Raw genomic sequence first — 20595 nt, 5'->3', positions numbered from 1 at the left:
TATATGTATTACGCCTTTTAATTGGTTATATTAACCAATTAAAAGGCTAATAATTTATTAATTTATTTATATAATAATATATAGTATAGTATAGTATAGTATATTATATTATTATATTATATAATAATAATTATATAAAAATAAAATATTATATTATTTAAATAATATAATAAAAAATAAGTAATGTCGCCGCCGAAGGCGGCGACCCCGTAAGGAGAATATATATATATTTGGCCTTTTAATTGGTTAATTAACCAATTAAAAGGCCAATAATTAATGTCATCTTAATTTATAAATTATATATATAATAATAATAATAATAAAAATAATTATTATATAATAAATCTTCTATTATTTATTTTAAGTAATAAATATAATATATATTATATATATTTAAATATATAAAAACATATATGTATTATGCCTTTTAATTGGTTTTTCTAACCAATTAAAAGGCCAATAATCTATTAATTATTTTATATAATTATATTATATTATATTATATTAATAATTTTAATAATAATAAAAAATTATAATAATGAATATATAATAATTATTCTATTTATATATATATAAATAATATATGTTATATTATTCCGCCAGTCTCCTTCTATGTAGGAGACTGGCGGGTAATTAATTATTTATTTAACTAACTATTTTTATGTTTATTATTTATTATAATAATAATAAATAAATATATTAATAAATAAAAAAGTATTAAATAATATTAATTATATATATAATATACCGCGAATGTATTATAAATACATTCGCGGTTAGTTTAATTTAAGGAATTTATTAATAATAAAAAAGAATATTTAAGAAAAATAATATATATAATATAATATATATATTATTATGATTGTACTGCTGGTGTATTGAATGTATGAACAGCAGGTGGAGAAGTTAATAAGAATTCAATAGATGAAGATTTAACTTTATTAATAGCGAAAATTTGATTTGATTCTACGAAATCAGGTCCTTTAGCATAAATTACTGATTTGTTATTTACTTTATTTTCTAATCCATTTACTAATTGATCGTATACAATGTAAATATATAAGAATAAAGAGAATACAGCAATAATTGAACCAATTGATGCAACATAATTTCAACCTGCAAAAGCATCAGGATAATCTGGAATTCTTCTAGGCATACCATTTACTCCTAAGAAATGCATAGGTAAGAAAATTACGTTAGCACCTACAAAAATTAATCAGAATTGAATTTGAGCTAATTTTTCATTATAGTATAATCCTAAAATTTGAGGACTTCAATAGTAATATCCTGCAAATAATGAGAAGATAGCACCCATTGATAATACATAATGGAAGTGACCTACTACATAATATGTATCATGGAATGCTACATCTAATGAAGCATTAGCTAAAGCAACTCCTGTTAATCCACCAATAGTGAATAAGAATAAGAAGGCGATAGCATATAACATAGGTACTGCTAATCTAATTGAACCACCATAAATAGTAGCTAATCATGAGAAAATTTTAATACCAGTTGGGATAGCAATAATCATTGTAGCTGAAGTGAAGTAAGCTCTAGTCTATAAAAATTAATAATAATTTTATAATGGACTGTATCTTTATCCTATACCCAACATAGATATATCTATGTTGGGTTATTTAATATAATTATTATATTATTAATAATTATATAAGGTTTAAATGCTGTATTTTAATACAGGATATTTAGCGTACTAGTCTCTGAAGTTCTTTTTGATAGATTTAATTTTATCTAAACCTTCATTATTTAAATGATTTTTATTTTGAATAATTAAATATACTTTATATCATTTTAAGAAATGAATATATTTACTATTATGTAAAGGTGGAAATTTTGATAAATATTTAATAATATTATAAGCATTTTTATAATTATTAGATGAATATTGATAAATTGTTTTATTATTTTCTTTATTTAAAATATAAATATTACCACCTAAAGTATTTTGTACATGTTTTAATAAATAATTATATTCTTGTTCAATTTTTAATATAATTTTAATATTATAATCTGTTTTATTTATTTTTGATTTAATAATTTTAATAATAAATGAACCTTTACTATCAATAAATCCTGATAATCAAGGATTATCTCATAAATTAAAATTAACAATAGGTTTAATTGGTAAATTAAATTCTTTATCATATTCTATATCTAATAATTGTTTATATTTAGATAAACCTAATAATTTACCATTAATTAATTCAAATACTCTTTTTCTTGCATTTTTATTATCAAAAATTAATTTAATATTAATATTTCTATTTATATTAGCCGCGACTTTTTCACACTGTGAAAAAGTCGCGGCATTTGTATTAATATTAGTATTAGTATTAGTATTTGAATATTTTATAACTCTACCATAACCAATTATTTTTTTTAAATAATAAGCATTTTTAATATCTTTATAATTTATATTAATACTAATTATTTTTTTATCAATATTTCCATTTCCTTCAATTAAACCAGATAAATAATAACCTAAAGATTCATCATCTTTTAATTTATTATAAATTGGTCTATGTTCAGAAATTTTATCATTTTCATAAGAAGTTAAATTACTTGCCGATTGTTTATTATTAGAAATATTATTTCTAAATAAGATTATAAATTTTTCCGAATATTTTAATTTAAATAAGTGGATTATAATCTTAGAATAGTATAAAGTTTCCGGCATATAGCTAAATAATAATAAATATGTTACCATATTTAACGACACTAAGACTTTTAAGGTATCTGCATCTAAACCTACAATATACATATGATGTGATCAAACTAAGAATCCTAATAAACCAATTGAAGCCATAGCATAAACCATTGAAACTTCACCGAATACTGGTTTTTTAGAATATGTTGAAACAATATGGCTAATGATACCAAAACCAGGGATAATTAAAATATAAACTTCTGGATGCATTTATTATTATAAATAATATATAATATTTTAATATAATATAATATTAATATTAATATAATGTCGCCGCCATTATAAATAATGGCGGCGACCTTATAGAAGAATAGAATATATTTCTAAATGGCTTTTTTCCACTTTATTAAGTGGAAAAAAGCCAATATATATCTATATATATTATTATCTATTACTATTATATATAAAAGAATTATTTATAATAATAAATTTGGACTATCTCTTTATTTAATTATTTCATTTTTCATTAAATTTTAATCAAGCTTTATATAAACAAGAATTAATATCTTCTTTATATGCTTTTATATCTTTTAATTTATAATATGTATTAATTAATAATAATCTATTTATTTTTTTTGTTCTTGAAGGATTATTTTTTATATAATTATCTTTAAAATATAAAATATCTTTTTTACTTTGAATTGATCATTTAAAATAACCATTTTGAGCTTTATCAAAATAAATATTACCTCCTAATACATCTTTAAAATATTTTACATCTATATAATATTTATTAGTTACTGAAATTGTTAATTGAGGATTATTATTTTTTAATGAATAAGTAATTGTTCCATCAGCATCAAAAAAACCTATAAATCAAGCATTATCAATATTTAAATCAATAGGTGGAATAACTTTAATATTTAATAAATTACATACTTGGTTAAATTGAACTAATCTTTTACTATTTCTAATGTTACCATTAACAGCATTGATTAATTTAATTATACCTTCTTTATTATGTAATCTATATCTAATAGCATTAATTCCATTTCTTAATTTAATTGATCCACCAAATTTATTTTGAATTTGTCTTAAGGTTTTTTCATCTTTTAAATCTAATGTAATTTCACAATTAGGATATTTTTTACTTGTAATTCCAAAATATCCATCTCCATCAATTAAACCAGCTAATCATTCATTAAATTTATCTTTATTATCTATAGAAGATATATTAAAATGATTATTATAATTATTATTATTATTATTATTATTATTTATAGGCACTTTTTCAGATTCTATATCTGAAAAAGTGCCAGACATATTAATATTTATATTAGTATTATTATTAATAATCATATTATTATTATTATAATTAAATATTCCACATATAGTCTCTGAGAATCCTACTAAATAAAATTTATTAAAAATAAATTTATTTTTGGTTTTCTGCTGATTGTTATTATAATTTATTAATATTTTAACTTTTATGGCCATATTTTTAATAAATGGTCTTATATAAATAGTAATTAATAAATTTCCTGCCACTTTTACATATTCTGTAAAAGTGGCTGGTAAGAATAATTTCCAGCATATAGTGGAATTCAATAATATAAACTCTATAATATTATTATATTCTAATAATATTGTAAAGAATGTTAAGGGGCCATCTTGACCGAAGAATCCAAATCTAAATAATATACTATCTTTAATTATAATTATTATTATAAATTGACTCTATAGTATATATCTCATATAAAAATATATGACCTTATTAATATAATTATATATATTATATAATAAATAATGAAATATAATATCATATATGATATTATATTAATATAATATATTTTATTAAAGGCTTTCCCTTTGCTTATTAAGCAAAGGGAAAGCCCATATATATATTATTTATTCATATTATTTTTTATTATATATTTATTTAATTTTATATATATAATTTTTATATATTAATAAGTGATTCCGACTGTACATTAAGCAATATATATATTAATATATATATATATATATCACCCATTGATGAAGCAGTCTGTAGCGATCATATATAATAATAATTATTATTATATAAAACCGACGGTCTAAATTTGAGAGATTGTTGACCGTACCATCAATGTTGCATTATAAATATTTATTTATAATACTAGGAAATAGTATATTAAATAATATATATATATTAAAAATTATAATAATAATTATAAATTATTATTATAATTAATTAATTAATAGTTAATTGGGCCCTTATCTTTCCTTTAAATAAGGAAAGATAAGGGCCAATAATATATAAATTATAATATAATATTATTTATTATATATTTTTATTCAATTAATATATTAATTATATATATATATATATATATTATATATAATATTTATTCTTTTTATATATTTATATATATAAAAAGTAATATAATCTTTTTTTTAACACTGTTATATTATTTATAATTAACTTACGTTAAACTATTTCCTTTGTTTCAAATATTTTTATTTATACTGACCTGAGGTCTCGCCCTCTGCTTAAGCAGAGGGCGAGACACAGGATTATTTATTAATAATCTTTAATAATTTTTTTATCTCTTCTTTATTAATATTATTTTTATTATTAATAATATAATTAATATTTTTTAATTTATAAGATTTATTAGTTAATAATGGATATTCTTTTAAATATTTATTAATTAATAAATAATTATTTAAACCTTTAAATGATAATTCTCAAATATTATCTTTAATATTATTATTAATACTAATATTATTATTAGTATTATTATTATTATTATTAAATAATAATAAAATATGTTCTAATACATATTTATTAATATTATGTTTTAAAGATAAAGAGAATTTAAATTTTAAGTTATAAGGCACTTTTTCTCCTATAATAGGAGAAAAAGTGCCATATCTATTATTATTATTATTATTTATATTATTATTTATATTATTATTAATATTTAAATTAAATTTACTATTACCATCAATAAATCCTGATAATCAAGAATCATTTAAAGTAGGTAATTTACAATAATTTTTTAAAATAATTATAGATTCATTATTTTTTAATAATTTTTCATTTAATTTAGCTAAAAAAATTATAAATTTACCATATTTAGTAGGTAATACTAAATTACCATTAAAAATTAAAGATAATAAAATAATATCTCTTCTATTATTAACATATCATTTATATGTTTTATCTTTTTTAGATAATTCACTAATATTTCCTATATTTAAATTAGATTGAATATATTTTAATACATCTTTTGGCACTTCTTTATTACATAAAGAAGTGCCATTAATCATATTATTAGAAGATTCTGTAATTATTACAGAAATTTCTCCTTTTTTTATTAAAATAAATGTACCATTATTTTCAAAATAACCAATAAATCATTCTAAAAATTTAGAATTAGGAATTTTATTATTAGGTTTTAATTCTTTATATTTTATATAAAATTCATTAAAATTGAATTTATCTTTATTAAATGTTAATAATTGAAAAGAAGAAGATAAATAATTATTATTATTATTTAATAATTTAGTATAAATTGGGATAAAAAACAAGTGTTGATATAATACTGGATCACCACCACCAGCTACTTCGAAGAATGAAGTATTGAAGTTTCTATCTAATAATAACATAGTAACTCCAGCTGATAATACTGGTAATGATAATAATAATAAGAAAGCTGTAATGAAAATAGCTCATACGAATAATGGTAATCTATGCATTGTCATACCATTTGTTCTCATATTTAAAGTAGTTACAATGAAATTAATAGCACCTAATAATGAAGAAATAGAAGTTAAATGTAAAGCAAAAATAGCTAAATCAACACTAGGTCCTGAATGGGCTTGGATTGAAGATAATGGAGGATATCAAATTTTATATATATATATTTATATAAAAAATATAATTATTATAATTAATATTCGCCAAAATTCCTTTGGAATTTTGGCGATTAATTAATTAATGAATTATATTAATATTTTTATTATAATATTATATATTAATATTATTATTTTAATATTATATATATATTATATATATATTATATTATATATATTTTGATATATATTTATATTCGCCAAAATTCCTTTGGAATTTTGGCGATTAATTAATTAATTTATTCATTAATCTTACCCGCCACTTTTTATAAAAAGTGGCGGGATTATATTATTATAATATTATACATTATATTATATTATTATTATATATATTAATATAAATTATATAAATATATATATATATATATATATTATTAATTAATCTAATTAATAATATTTCAATATATTACTATATTGTTTGGACTATACCTTAAAATTAAAAATTATTTACTTTATTTAATAAATTTTTAATAAATAATAATTTAGAATTATTTTTATTATTTTTATATTTATAAAATGATCTTCATCAAATTTTAAATTCATATGATTTTAAACCTAAAAATCTAGATTTATGATTATTAAATTTAAAATATTTAATAATATTATCAATATCAATATTATTTATTGTTTCTAATTTATATATATTATTTTCATAAATAATTTCATTCTTAATATTTAATAATAATTTAATATTATATAAAATATTATAATCATTTTTATTTATAATTAAATTAAATATATGTACATAATTTAAAGATTTATTAATATAAAAACAATTATTTATTTCAATATAACCAATTAATCAAGATTTAGTTATAATTTGATTAATATGATTATTATTATTATTAATATTAATATTATTATTCATATTAATAAATCCCGCGGAATTTCTAGTCATATAACTAGAATATTCCGCGGGATTCTCATTATTATTATTATTATTATTATTTAATAATAAATATTCTTTAAATTTTAAATAATCTATTTTTTTATTATATGTTAATAATGAATAATTATCAAAAATAGGAATAATAATATTTAATAAATGGTTTTTATTTTTAATAATATAAGATACTTTATTAGTATTATTATTATAAATAATAGAACCAATTTTTAAATAAGATTTAATTTTATATAATAATTGAGCATTATTTTTTAATACTGTAATTTTAAATATTAAATTATTATTATTATTATTATTATTAATAATAAATAAACCATTAGCATCTGTTAAACCTACTAATCATTCATTTATATTAAAATAACTTTTATTAGTTTTTATAGTTGAATAATTTTTAATTTTTGTCACATTGAGTCTCTGAAAGATAAATAAAATTATCCTGGCATATTGATCTATAATATTAAACATTTTTACTAATTTAAAATATTTGCCAATTTTTCATTTTATATGAAAAATTGGCAAAATAATTGAGTAGTTTAATAAACATATAATAATAATATATTTATTATTATTATATAAGATTTTTCACGCATCGAGTGACATTTTAAAACTGCATATTTCCTCCATAATTAATAAAATTAATACAGTTCATCCTGTACCTGCACCTGATTCTACTAAAGTTGATGTTACTAAACATACTAAAGCAGGTGGTAAACATCAGAATGAAATATTGTTTAATCTAGCAAAAGACATATCTGATGCACCAATCATTAAAGGTAATAAATAGTTACCAAAACCTCCAATTAATGCGGGCATTACTAAGAAGAAAATCATCAATACGGCGTGCCCAACTACTAAGACGTTGAACAATTGATGATTTCCGGCTAATACTTGATTACCGGGAGCAGCTAACTCTAATCTAATAATTAATGACATAGCTGTACCAGCCATACCACAGAAAATAGCGAAGATAAAGTATAATACTGCAATATCTTTAGCATTTGTTGAATATAATCATCTTTCGATCATAAATTTAATTTTATACTTTTATTTAAATATCTATAACATATTTAATAAAAATATTTAAGATTAGTTATATTATTTTGTAATTTTACATAATATTTCTTGTCTATTTTTAAAGTTATATATAATATATATTATATTTATATATTATATAATTAGGAATATCATTTTATAAAAATATATTCTACTTATAAATTAAAAATTATATAATAATATTATTATTATTGATATTTTCCATTAATATTATATTATATTATAATATATTATATTATTCGCCAAAATTCCTTTGGAATTTTGGCGTATATTTTATATTTCTTTTAAATAATATTATTATTTATAATATAAAATAATATAAATAATTATAATTATATATATAATATATATGATAATAATAAGATTATTCGCCAAAATTCCTTTGGAATTTTGGCGTTATATATATTTATTTATGTCTTATTTATATATAATAATATAAAAAATATAATATAAATAATAATATTGTATTAAATTAATATAAATAATAATATTGTATTAAATTAATTATAATAATAATATTGTATTAAATTAATTATAATAATAATATTGTATTAAATTAAATCCCGCCAAATTACCACTAAAAGTGGTAATTTGGCGGGTTATTTATATATTTATATATTTATTTACATACATATATATATATTAAATAATATTAAATATAATATTCTTTATAAATTAAATATATATCATATAATATATTATCCGCCAAAATTCCAAAGGAATTTTGGCGGATTATTATTTATTTATTTATCCTTTTTATTTATAATTATTTATTATTAATAATATAATAATATTATTTTTAAGATATATATTCTTAGGTAAAGAATAAAAATTGCCAAAATTCCAAAGGAATTTTGGCGGATATATAATTATATAAATTATATATATAATAATGTTATATTAATATATTAACTTCTAATTTAAAATAATAATTTATAAAAATATATAATATTATTAATAATAATAAATATCAATAATAGTATTCGCCAAAATTCCTTTGGAATTTTGGCGTATATATATATTTAATAATTTTTTATAATATATTATTAATATAATATAAAATAATATAATAATAAAATTGATAATATAATATAATATAATTATAATAATAATTATGATAATAATAATATTAATTAGATTATACGCCAAAATTCCAAAGGAATTTTGGCGTTATATATATATATATTTATTTATTTATCTATAATAGATATATAATATATATATTTTATTATATATATAATAAAAATTATAATTAGTAATAAATTAATTATAATAATATATAAAATATCCTTAAATAAAATAAATTATTCGCCTTTTAATCCTATTAATAGAATAGGATTAAAAGGCGGTATTAGATAATAATAATATATATTAAACATATTTTTATTATTCTTTATATATAAAAATAATATTAATTACATTATATTACATTAATTAATTAAGTAAAAGATTAATTATAATATTAATAATAATATTAATTAGTTATAATAATAATATATATATTTATTATACGCCAAAATGCCTTTGGCATTTTGGCGTTATATATAATAAATAAAATATTATATATAATGAATAAATTCTATTATAGAACAATATTTAATATATTATTAATTTTAAATAAAAATATATATTTTATAAAAGAAAAATAATATATATAATTAATTATACGCCAAAATGCCTTTTAATAGGCATTTTGGCGTAATTATATTGTTTATATTATATAATATAATATAATATAATATTTATTAATTATAATTTATTTAATTATTATATTAATAATATATAATTTATCACTTAATAGATTAAAATAATAATATTAATAATAAGAATAATAAGAATAATATTCGCCAAATTACCAAAGGTAATTTGGCGAATTATACATATATATATAATATTTTATTTTAAATAAATTTATAATAATAATAATAAAATATTATTATTTATATATATAAATTCTCCATAATAATTAATAATAATAATATGATATATATGATTATTCGCCAAAATCCCCTTTTAAAAAGGGGATTTTGGCGAAATTATGTTATATAATATATTATATTAGATAATATATAATAATTAATTAATAATAATAATAATATATAAAATATATTTATATTTCATAATATATAAATATATATTAAATAAATATATATTTAATACATACTCGCCAAATTCCCAAAGGGAATTTGGCGAATTAGAAATTATTTATTATTTATTATAATAATAAATATTATAATAAAAATACAATATATAAATATAATATAATAATATAAATAGATTAATATTATTTAAAAATATTTATATAATATATATAAATAAATATAAAATATATATCTTTAATAGAAAGATACTCGCCAAATTACCTTTGGTAATTTGGCGAATTTATATTTATTAATTATATTTATAATAATTAAAATTATAATATTATATAATAATATATAATATATTATAATATATATAATATAAAACATAAATATAATAATAATAATAACAATAATAAATAATAAATAATAAATAATAAATAATAAATAATAAATAATAAATAATAAATAATGGCACTTTTTCATATAAAATATATGAAAAAGTGCCAGATATATAAATATATTTACATTCTATATTGTTAAATATTAATATATAATTAAAATAAATATATAATAAATAAATATATATATATATATATATAATACATACTCGCCAAATTCCCAAAGGGAATTTGGCGAATTTATAATTTATCATTATTTATTATTTATATTAATAATAATAATTAGAATAATTATAATAATAATAATTATAATATTATAAAATAATATATAATATATAATATATAATATAAAATATAATATTATATGTCGCCGCCTTCGGCGGCGACATAATATATATAATATAATATAAATAGATTAGTATTTTAATAATAATAATAATATATAAAATATATTTATATTTCATATTGAAAAATATTTATATATATATAATATATAAAAATAAATATAAAATATATATCTTTAATACATATTCGCCAAATTCCCTTTGGGAATTTGGCGAATTTATAATTTATCATTATTTATTAATCATTATATTAATAATAATTATAATAATAATTATAATATACTAAACCCGCCACTTTTTCACAATTAGTGTGAAAAAGTGGCGGCTAATATTTAATATAAAATATTATAATATTATAATATATAATATATAATATATAATATAAATATAATAATAATAATAATAAATAATAATGGCACTTTTTCATACAAAATGTATGAAAAAGTGCCAGATATAAATAGATATAATATTCTCTTACATAATATTTTATTATAAAATATTATATTTAATAAGAGAAAATATATATTATAATATATTATAAAAGAATATTTAATTAATTAATTTATTTATTATTAATTTTTTCTACCTACATAGAATAATACATTTTCAATTGTTGATACAACTGGTACAATTACAATAAAGTAACCGAAGTAAATAACTGTAGCAATTTGTCCCATAGTAACAAATGGAACTTCTACATGACATTCACCTAAATGTCCTAATAAGATGAAATTAGCAATAAATAAGAAGAAGAAGAATTTAGAGAATACTTTGAAAGCATTACCTCTAATAACACTTCTATCTGTAATAGGTAATACTAATAAAATTAAAATAGCACCAAACATTGTTAATACTCCTAATAATTTATCAGGTACTGATCTTAAAATAGCATAGAATGGTAATAAGTATCATTCAGGTACAATTGATGCTGGTGTTACTAATGGATTACCTGGAATATAGTTATCAGGATGTCCTAATGTATTAGGTGAGAAGAATACAAATAATGAGAAGAAAATTAAGAATACAAATACTGTAATTAAATCTTTGAAAATAAAGTATCCATGCATTGGTAATCTATCTAAATTACCTGTTACACCTAATGGATTTGATGAACCATGTGTATGTAATGCCATTAAATGCATAATTACACAAGCAGCAATAATAAATGGTACTAAGTAATGGAATGCAAAGAATCTTTGAATTGTAGGGTTAGATACTGAGAAACCTCCTCATAATCATAATACAATATCTTGTCCAATTAATGGAATAGCTGAGAATAAATTAGTAATAACTGTAGCACCTCAATGACTCATTTGTCCATATACTAAACAATATCCTAAGAATGCAGCTGCCATTGTTAATACAAAAATAATAACACCAACGTTTCATACTAATGTTCTAGGTGATCTATATGATCCATAATATAATCCTTTACCAATATGAATATACATACAAATAAAGAAGAATGATGCACCATTAGCATGAGCATATCTAATAAATCAACCTCCTTGAACATCTCTCATAATATGTTCAACTGATGAGAATGCTAATTCAATATTAGATGAATAATGCATTGCTAAAAAAATACCTGTTGCAATTTGAATTACTAAACATAATCCTAATAATGATCCTAAATTTCATCAATAATTAATTGATGAAGGTTGTGGAGAATCAATCATATAACTATTTACTAAATTTAAATAAATATTAGATTTTCTAAATGACATAATTTAATTTATATATTATATTATATGAATCTTAATCTTAATAAAATATATATAAAAATATATATTTATAATATATATATATTTATTATAAAATATCTAATTATTAATAACCGCGATTCCTTTATTAAAGGAATCGCGGTAATATAATTTATTTATAATAATATATTATATATCTATTAACATTATTTTTTATTATATAATATAATATTATTGTATTATATATGCAATATATATAATAATTATATATAATAATAATAAAATTTATTTATTTATTTATTATTATTATCAAATCCATAATTATATTTAAATATAAAAAGGATATATAAATAATTTATATATTATTTATATTATTATTATAATTAATAATAATTATAATAAATAACCTTAATGGGAATTGAACCCATATTTTCAACATGAAGAGATGATGTCGTAACCATTAGACGATAAGGTCATATGTTATATTAGAGACTCGAACTCCAAACCTTTCGATTACAAAACGAATGCTCTACCAATTAAGCTAATATAACTATATTAACTTATATTGTTAATATATAAATAATCTATTAAATATATTAATGGCACTTTTTCACATTTAAATGTGAAAAAGTGCCTTATATAATATAATATAATATAATTTAATTTAATTTATTTTATAATTTTTAAGTATATTATATAAAAATATATAATCATATTATTAAATATATACTAATACATATATATTCTTCGCCAAAATACCATATTATGGTATTTTGGCGAATATTAATATAATATTATTGTATTATATATACAATATATATATATATAATTATTATTATAATAATAATTAATTATATAAAAATTATATTAAATATAATTAATTAAACATTATATATTAGATCCGCCAAAATACCATTAAATGGTATTTTGGCGGATTATAATTATTGTATTATTTTTTTTATTAAATTATTAATAATTATTATATTATAAAAATTATAATAATAATATATAGCTTCAACTAGTGCAACTTTATAATAATGATTATTATTTATTTATTTATTATAAAAATGTATAATTATATAATTTATTATCCGCCAAAATACCATTATAATGGTATTTTGGCGAATATTAATATAATATTATTGTATTATATATGCAATATATATATAATAATAATTATAAATAATAAAAATAATAATAATAAAAATTATTTATAATAAAAATAATAATAATAAATAATATATAAATATATCCCTTTTTTACCTTTTTTCAAAGGTAAAAAAGGGAAGATAAGCTTCAGCCTGTGCAATTTAATTAATAATAATATTTATATATATTATATATATATATTAACCCTTTTTTCCTCACCCGCGACTTTTTTTATAAAAAAGTCGCGGGATTTATATTTATTAAAGTAAGATAAGCCTCAACCAGTGCGAGACTAATAAATAATTATTGTATTATTATTTATTAATTAATTAATTTATTTATTATTAAAATATATAATAATATATTATCCCGCCAAAATACCATTATAATGGTATTTTGGCGGATTCTCTTATTAATTTTCTTATGAATATTTAAATAAAAAATAATGTTTAATATTATCCCGCCAAAATACCTTTGGTATTTTGGCGGATTATTATATTCTTTAGAAGTTTCATAAATAAGAATTATTATAATAATAATTATAATAATAATAATAATAATGTCGCCGCCATTATATAAATATAATGGCGGCGACCTAATAGGAGTTAATATATAATATATATAATATATAAATATATATAATATATATAATACATATAATATAAAAATATATATATATACAATTCCGCCAAAATACCATTTAATGGTATTTTGGCGGATTATCTTATTTAAATAAAAATTATTTATAATAATAATAATATAAATAAAAGAGTAAAATAAGCCTCAACCAGTGCAATATTAAAATATATAATAATCTATTATTCCGCCAAAATACCATTAAATGGTATTTTGGCGGATTATTATATTCTTTAAGGATTTTATATATAAAATATATTACATAATATTGATAAATAAATATATAATATATATTATAATATAAAAATATATATAATATATAATATAATACATATAATATAAAAATATATATATATACAATTCCGCCAAAATACCATTTAATGGTATTTTGGCGGATTATAATTAATTAATCAATTTTTATTAATTATTATAATATATAATAATAATATATTATTATTATTATAAAAGAATATTTAAAATATACCTGTAATACTAACTTATTGATCATTTAATCATTCTAAGAAAGCAGGTAATGATACAGCTTCAATTTTAATAGGCATAGCTGAATGTGATTGTCCACAAATTTCTGAACATTGTCCATAGAATACACCTTCTCTTTGAATTAAAGCAGATACTTGATTTAATCTACCTGGTGAAGCATCAACTTTAATACCTAAACTAGGTACAGCAAAATCATGAATAACATCAGCTGCTGTTACTACAAATCTAATATGTGTATCAACAGGTACTACTACTGATGTATCAGTATCTAATAATCTTAATTGACCTTCTTCTAATAAATCTTCTGGAATTACATATGATTCAAATTCTACTGTTTCACCATTATCATTAATGAAATCTGAGTATTCATATTTTCAATATCATTGTAAACCAATAGCTTTAATAGTCATAGCAGGAGAAATAACTTCATCACATAAATATAATAAAATGAATGAAGGGAAAGCAATAATTAATAATACTACTGCAGGGAAAATTGTTCAAATAATTTCAATAGTTTGACCATGTTTAATATATTTATATGCAATAGGGTTTTTACTATATGTTCTTACAATAGTAAATAATAATCAAGATACTAAACCTAAAATAATAAATAAATAGAACATAATATTATCATGTAATTCTAAAATACCTTCTTGATTAGGTGTAGCTGAATCTTGGAAATACATACCATAAGGTGTTGGTACATCATTCATAATAATTGAATTTAATAAATAAAACATCTAATTATATATTTATATCACTATATAAAAGGATATTACTTTGATTAATATAATATTTTTAATATTTTCTTTATTTATATATATAATATATATAAATTACTTATTAATATAATAATTTATTATTATTAAATTAATATTTTTATATTAGAGATACGAGATTTGAACTCATGTCCTTCGCGTGTAAAACGAATGCTCTGCCAATTAAGCTAATCTCTATTTAATTCTACTTACTTATAATTAAAAATATATAATTATATATATATATATATAAGGCACTTTTTCATATTTATAATATGAAAAAGTGCCAATATTAGTATTAATATTAATAATATAATATTATTTTTATTATATAATATTATATAATATTTATTATAATAATAATAATAAATAATTTATTTGATTATTATTTATATATAATATAAATATAACCCGCCATTCATTTTTCAAATGAATGGCGGGATTTAAGATATATTATTATTAATATATACTTTTTATATATATTTTTTATATATATATACTATAATATATACTATAATATATACTTATAATATAAAATATAATTATATTATATTTTAATAATATAAAATTAAATTAAATAGCCTAGCCCGCATAAATACTACTTTATAGTAGTATTTATGCGGGCAATATATATATATATAATATTTAATATAATATTTAATATATTTAAAGAAATGTAGAGAATCGAACTCTAAATGTATAGATTTGCAATCTAACAGTTTAACCTTTAAACAACATTTCCTTTATAATAATAATAATAATAATAATAATTAAATAAATATTATGGTACTTTTAACATCCCGCGACTTTTTTATAAAAAAAGTCGCGGATCTATTATTATATTATTAATAAATATATAAAGAAATATATATAAAAATATATAGAGAAATATTGTAAAGATATATTATATATAATTTTATTATTATAATAAATAAATAATAATAATAATAATAATAATTATATTATTAATAATAAATATATGTATTTAATATATATATAATATATATATAAATATATATATCCGCATAATACCACTTATTAAGTGGTATTATGCGGATTATAATAATAATATAAATTTTTATAACAAAAAATAATATAATATAATTTATTATAATATAATATAATATTCGAATGGTGTAGGATTTGAACCTACGAAGCCTAAAAGACTTATAATATCTCAAGTATTACACCTTAAACCACTCAGTCAACCATCCATTATATAAATATATATATAATATAATATAATAAATATAAATAATAATAATAATTATATTATTATTAATTAATTAATTGACCGCATTAATTACCTATTTAAATAGGTAATTAATGCGGTATTATAAATAAATTTAATATTGAAACTAATAGGACTTGAACCTATATTGGTACCTTATCAAAATACTATTCTAACCGATTGAATTATAGTTTCTTTTTAATATATATAATATTATTATATTATAATATTAATACTATTTATAAATCCCGAAATTACACTAAGTGTAATTTCGGGATATATATTAATTATAATTAATTATTATAAATTATATAAATATATATATATATATATATATGGAGTTAATGAGACTTGAACTCATATTAAATGCATGCAAAGCATTCGTTCTACCAAATTTAACTATAACCCCTTTATTAATAAATATAATAATAGTTTTTAATAGGAATTGAACCTATATCATCTCATTAACAGTGAGAAGCTTTAACCATTAAGCTATAAAAACTTTATAATATATATATATTTTAATATATTATTTATTTATAATAAAATATATGATTATGCCCCATTTTACTTATTAAATAAGTAAAATGGGGCTTTAATAAATATTTATATATTTTTATATTTTATATATTTTATATATTTATATTGAAGGGAATAGGAATCGAACCTATGAAGAACACAGTCATTGAGTTTACAGCTCAACTCCAATTACCAACATTGGAGATCCCTCCTAAATTTTATTTTATTTTATTTTATTTTATTTTTATTTATTATATATTATATATTAATATATAATCTTCTAATTTACTTATATTTTATATATAAATAATATTAAATATTTGCCCCGCCACTTTTTCACAATGTGAAAAAGTGGCGGGTAATATTATTATATAATAATAATTTAAAAATTTATGTATATATAATAATCGCCAAAATCCCCTATTAATAGGGGATTTTGGCGAATAATATAATTAATATGTTCATTTTTATATAAATAAATATTATAATTATTATAAATAATTATTATTATTAGTAAATATTAATATTTGTATACACCGAAACCATCAATATTTTATTGATGGTTTCGGTGGATCTATATATATTAGATATATATATTATTATATATATTATTATAAATATATATTAAATAATAATAATTATATTAATTAAATAAGAGAATATATTATTATATATAATATTTAACAAATAATAATATGTATTAAATAAATATTATCCGCCACTTTTCACCCATTATGGGTGAAAAGTGGCGGTTATATATATATGTATATATAAATTTATTTTATATAATTATATATTATATAATTTATATAATATTTTATATAATATTTATATTATTAGTAAGAATTAACATTAGCCGCGACTTTTTCACATTAATTGTGAAAAAGTCGCGGGTTTAATATAATTTAAAAAGAGAATAAAAGATTATATGTATCTATAATATATATATATATGGCTCGTCCACTGCTTTAAAGCAGTGGACGAGCCATAATAATAATAATTATTATTAGTAAATCTTACTATTATTATTATATAAAAAGAATATTTATGTATTTATTTATAATAATTAATTAATTAATAATAATTTAAATAGTATTTAATTTAACTTTAATATTATATTTACCATTTTTATTAACATCAGAAATATTAGTAATATTATGATTTACCGGAATATAATTTAATTTATATGTATTAATCATTCTATTACCTCAAATAGTTTTATAATTATTGAATGTACCTTTTAAAATATTCATAGTATTTGATCTTGAAATAGATTTATTTGATGATAATCTACCTTTTAATTGAATTGATAAACCTACTAAATATTTATACATTAAAATATTCATAGCAATACTATCAATATTTTGATTATTATATACAATATTATATAATTTATCATTATCATTATTATTATTAATAGATGTAATAATATTATTATATTTATTAAACATAATATTATTAATATTATTAATATATGATTGACTAATTAATTTATCATTTAATTTAGGCATATTATTAATTAAATTTTTAATTTTATTCATTGATAAACTTCTTTTTGAATTCATAATTCTTAAAGATTTAGCTAAAATATCACTATTCATATAATTATATTTTAATTGAATAGGCTCAAATGATACATCTTTTTGATAATATAATGATAAAATATTACTAATACTATTTAAATTGTTATTTAATAAATTAATTAATTTATCATTAATTGATAATTTATAATTATTATATAATCTATTAATTAATTTATTATTATCATTATTAATATTATTATTTTTATTATTATTAGAAATATAATAAAAGAATTTAATATTAACTTTATTAATATTATGTTCAAAGATAGGTTTTGAAATAATTAATTTAAAGATATTATTATTAATATTAATAGTTAATAATTTAGTTAATAATTTAGTAACTAATCTATCATAAATATTAATATTAATTTCTTCATTTTTATTAAATTTATAAATTTGTGAAGATCAAGTATTCATATTATTTAAATGTTGTAATTTTACACCTTTATTACTTAATTCATTTAAATAATTTCAAATATACTTATTATTTAATGAGTTGTTTAATCTTTTATTATTTAATAATAATAATAAATCTTTTAATAAATTTACTTGATTTTTATTATTATTATTAATTTTATTTAATTCATTTTTAATAATGTTTAAGTTTTTCATGTTTATTTAATATATATATTAATAGAAATAATATCATATATATATAAATTATATATATATATATATTATTAGATAAATTATTATTTAATAATTTAACATTTATGTCTATAATTACTACTTATAATTAATAAATTAATAAAAATTATTAAAATTTTAATAATTATAATTATAATCTTATACGCCAAAATCCCTCTTAAAGAGGGATTTTGGCGTTATATTATTTATATATAATATATATTTTAACATATAATATATATTTTAATATATAATATATATTTAAACTTTTATTTATATAAAAAGAAAAATACATATTTTTATAATAAAAGAATAATATTATTACGCCAAAATCCCACTAATAGTGGGATTTTGGCGAATATATATAATATATCTATTTATTAATATAAATTATATTTTTTTATATATTTTTATATATTTATATATATGTATATATAAATGTATGTATGTATGTATAATCCGCCAAATTACCACTATTTAAAGTGGTAATTTGGCGAGAATTAATTTTAATATAATACTTCTTCTTAATGGGATTCA

At 16.9% G+C, this 20595-nt stretch overlaps 7 protein-coding genes and 9 non-coding genes across 16 annotated transcripts; all 16 read right to left on the bottom strand. All coding sequences in view use genetic code 3, as the record gives it.

Annotated features, from left to right (window-relative positions):
- Nucleotides 1-856: 856 nt before the first annotated feature.
- Nucleotides 857-8498, bottom strand: COX1 (cytochrome c oxidase subunit 1; the record flags this gene model as incomplete). Its single annotated transcript has 4 exons — nt 857-1561; nt 2756-2935; nt 6227-6559; nt 8112-8498. 4 exons carry the CDS (start codon nt 8496-8498, stop codon nt 857-859), a joined length of 1605 nt encoding a protein of 534 aa, YP_009433696.1.
- On the bottom strand, nt 1715-2938 carry COX1 (cox1-i3 protein). Its single transcript has one exon. The coding sequence runs from the start codon at nt 2936-2938 to the stop codon at nt 1715-1717; it is 1224 nt and encodes a 407-aa protein (YP_009433699.1).
- On the bottom strand, nt 3176-4396 carry aI4 (cox1-i2 protein). Its single transcript has one exon. The coding sequence runs from the start codon at nt 4394-4396 to the stop codon at nt 3176-3178; it is 1221 nt and encodes a 406-aa protein (YP_009433698.1).
- Nucleotides 5225-6580, bottom strand: aI5 (cox1-i1 protein). Its single transcript has one exon. The coding sequence runs from the start codon at nt 6578-6580 to the stop codon at nt 5225-5227; it is 1356 nt and encodes a 451-aa protein (YP_009433697.1).
- A 3425-nt stretch (nt 8499-11923) lies between the features above and the next one.
- COB (cytochrome b) lies at nt 11924-13078 on the bottom strand. Its single transcript has one exon. The coding sequence runs from the start codon at nt 13076-13078 to the stop codon at nt 11924-11926; it is 1155 nt and encodes a 384-aa protein (YP_009433695.1).
- Nucleotides 13079-13456: 378 nt separating this feature from the next.
- CRD48_mgt09 lies at nt 13457-13530 on the bottom strand. Its single transcript has one exon. It is a non-coding gene; the product is annotated as a tRNA-Glu (tRNA).
- A 2-nt stretch (nt 13531-13532) lies between these two features.
- On the bottom strand, nt 13533-13605 carry CRD48_mgt08. The gene has a single exon. It is a non-coding gene; the product is annotated as a tRNA-Thr (tRNA).
- A 1731-nt stretch (nt 13606-15336) lies between these two features.
- On the bottom strand, nt 15337-16080 carry COX2 (cytochrome c oxidase subunit 2). Its single transcript has one exon. The coding sequence runs from the start codon at nt 16078-16080 to the stop codon at nt 15337-15339; it is 744 nt and encodes a 247-aa protein (YP_009433694.1).
- Nucleotides 16081-16224: 144 nt separating this feature from the next.
- On the bottom strand, nt 16225-16296 carry CRD48_mgt07. Its single transcript has one exon. It is a non-coding gene; the product is annotated as a tRNA-Val (tRNA).
- Nucleotides 16297-16766: 470 nt separating this feature from the next.
- Nucleotides 16767-16841, bottom strand: CRD48_mgt06. Its single transcript has one exon. It is a non-coding gene; the product is annotated as a tRNA-Cys (tRNA).
- Nucleotides 16842-17225: 384 nt separating this feature from the next.
- Nucleotides 17226-17313, bottom strand: CRD48_mgt05. Its single transcript has one exon. It is a non-coding gene; the product is annotated as a tRNA-Ser (tRNA).
- A 138-nt stretch (nt 17314-17451) lies between these two features.
- On the bottom strand, nt 17452-17524 carry CRD48_mgt04. Its single transcript has one exon. It is a non-coding gene; the product is annotated as a tRNA-Ile (tRNA).
- A 141-nt stretch (nt 17525-17665) lies between these two features.
- Nucleotides 17666-17738, bottom strand: CRD48_mgt03. Its single transcript has one exon. It is a non-coding gene; the product is annotated as a tRNA-Ala (tRNA).
- A 20-nt stretch (nt 17739-17758) lies between these two features.
- CRD48_mgt02 lies at nt 17759-17832 on the bottom strand. Its single transcript has one exon. It is a non-coding gene; the product is annotated as a tRNA-Asn (tRNA).
- A 143-nt stretch (nt 17833-17975) lies between these two features.
- Nucleotides 17976-18060, bottom strand: CRD48_mgt01. The gene has a single exon. It is a non-coding gene; the product is annotated as a tRNA-Tyr (tRNA).
- An 873-nt stretch (nt 18061-18933) lies between these two features.
- Nucleotides 18934-20049, bottom strand: VAR1 (ribosomal protein VAR1). The gene has a single exon. It carries the CDS (start codon nt 20047-20049, stop codon nt 18934-18936), a length of 1116 nt encoding a protein of 371 aa, YP_009433693.1.
- Nucleotides 20050-20595: the final 546 nt, after the last annotated feature.

The sequence above is a fragment of the Kluyveromyces marxianus genome (genome assembly GCF_001417885.1).
Source record: "Kluyveromyces marxianus DMKU3-1042 mitochondrial DNA, complete genome".
NCBI lineage: Eukaryota > Fungi > Ascomycota > Saccharomycetes > Saccharomycetales > Saccharomycetaceae > Kluyveromyces > Kluyveromyces marxianus.
Note: the sequence above shows the minus strand (reverse complement) of the source record. Positions and strands in the feature narration are given on the sequence as shown.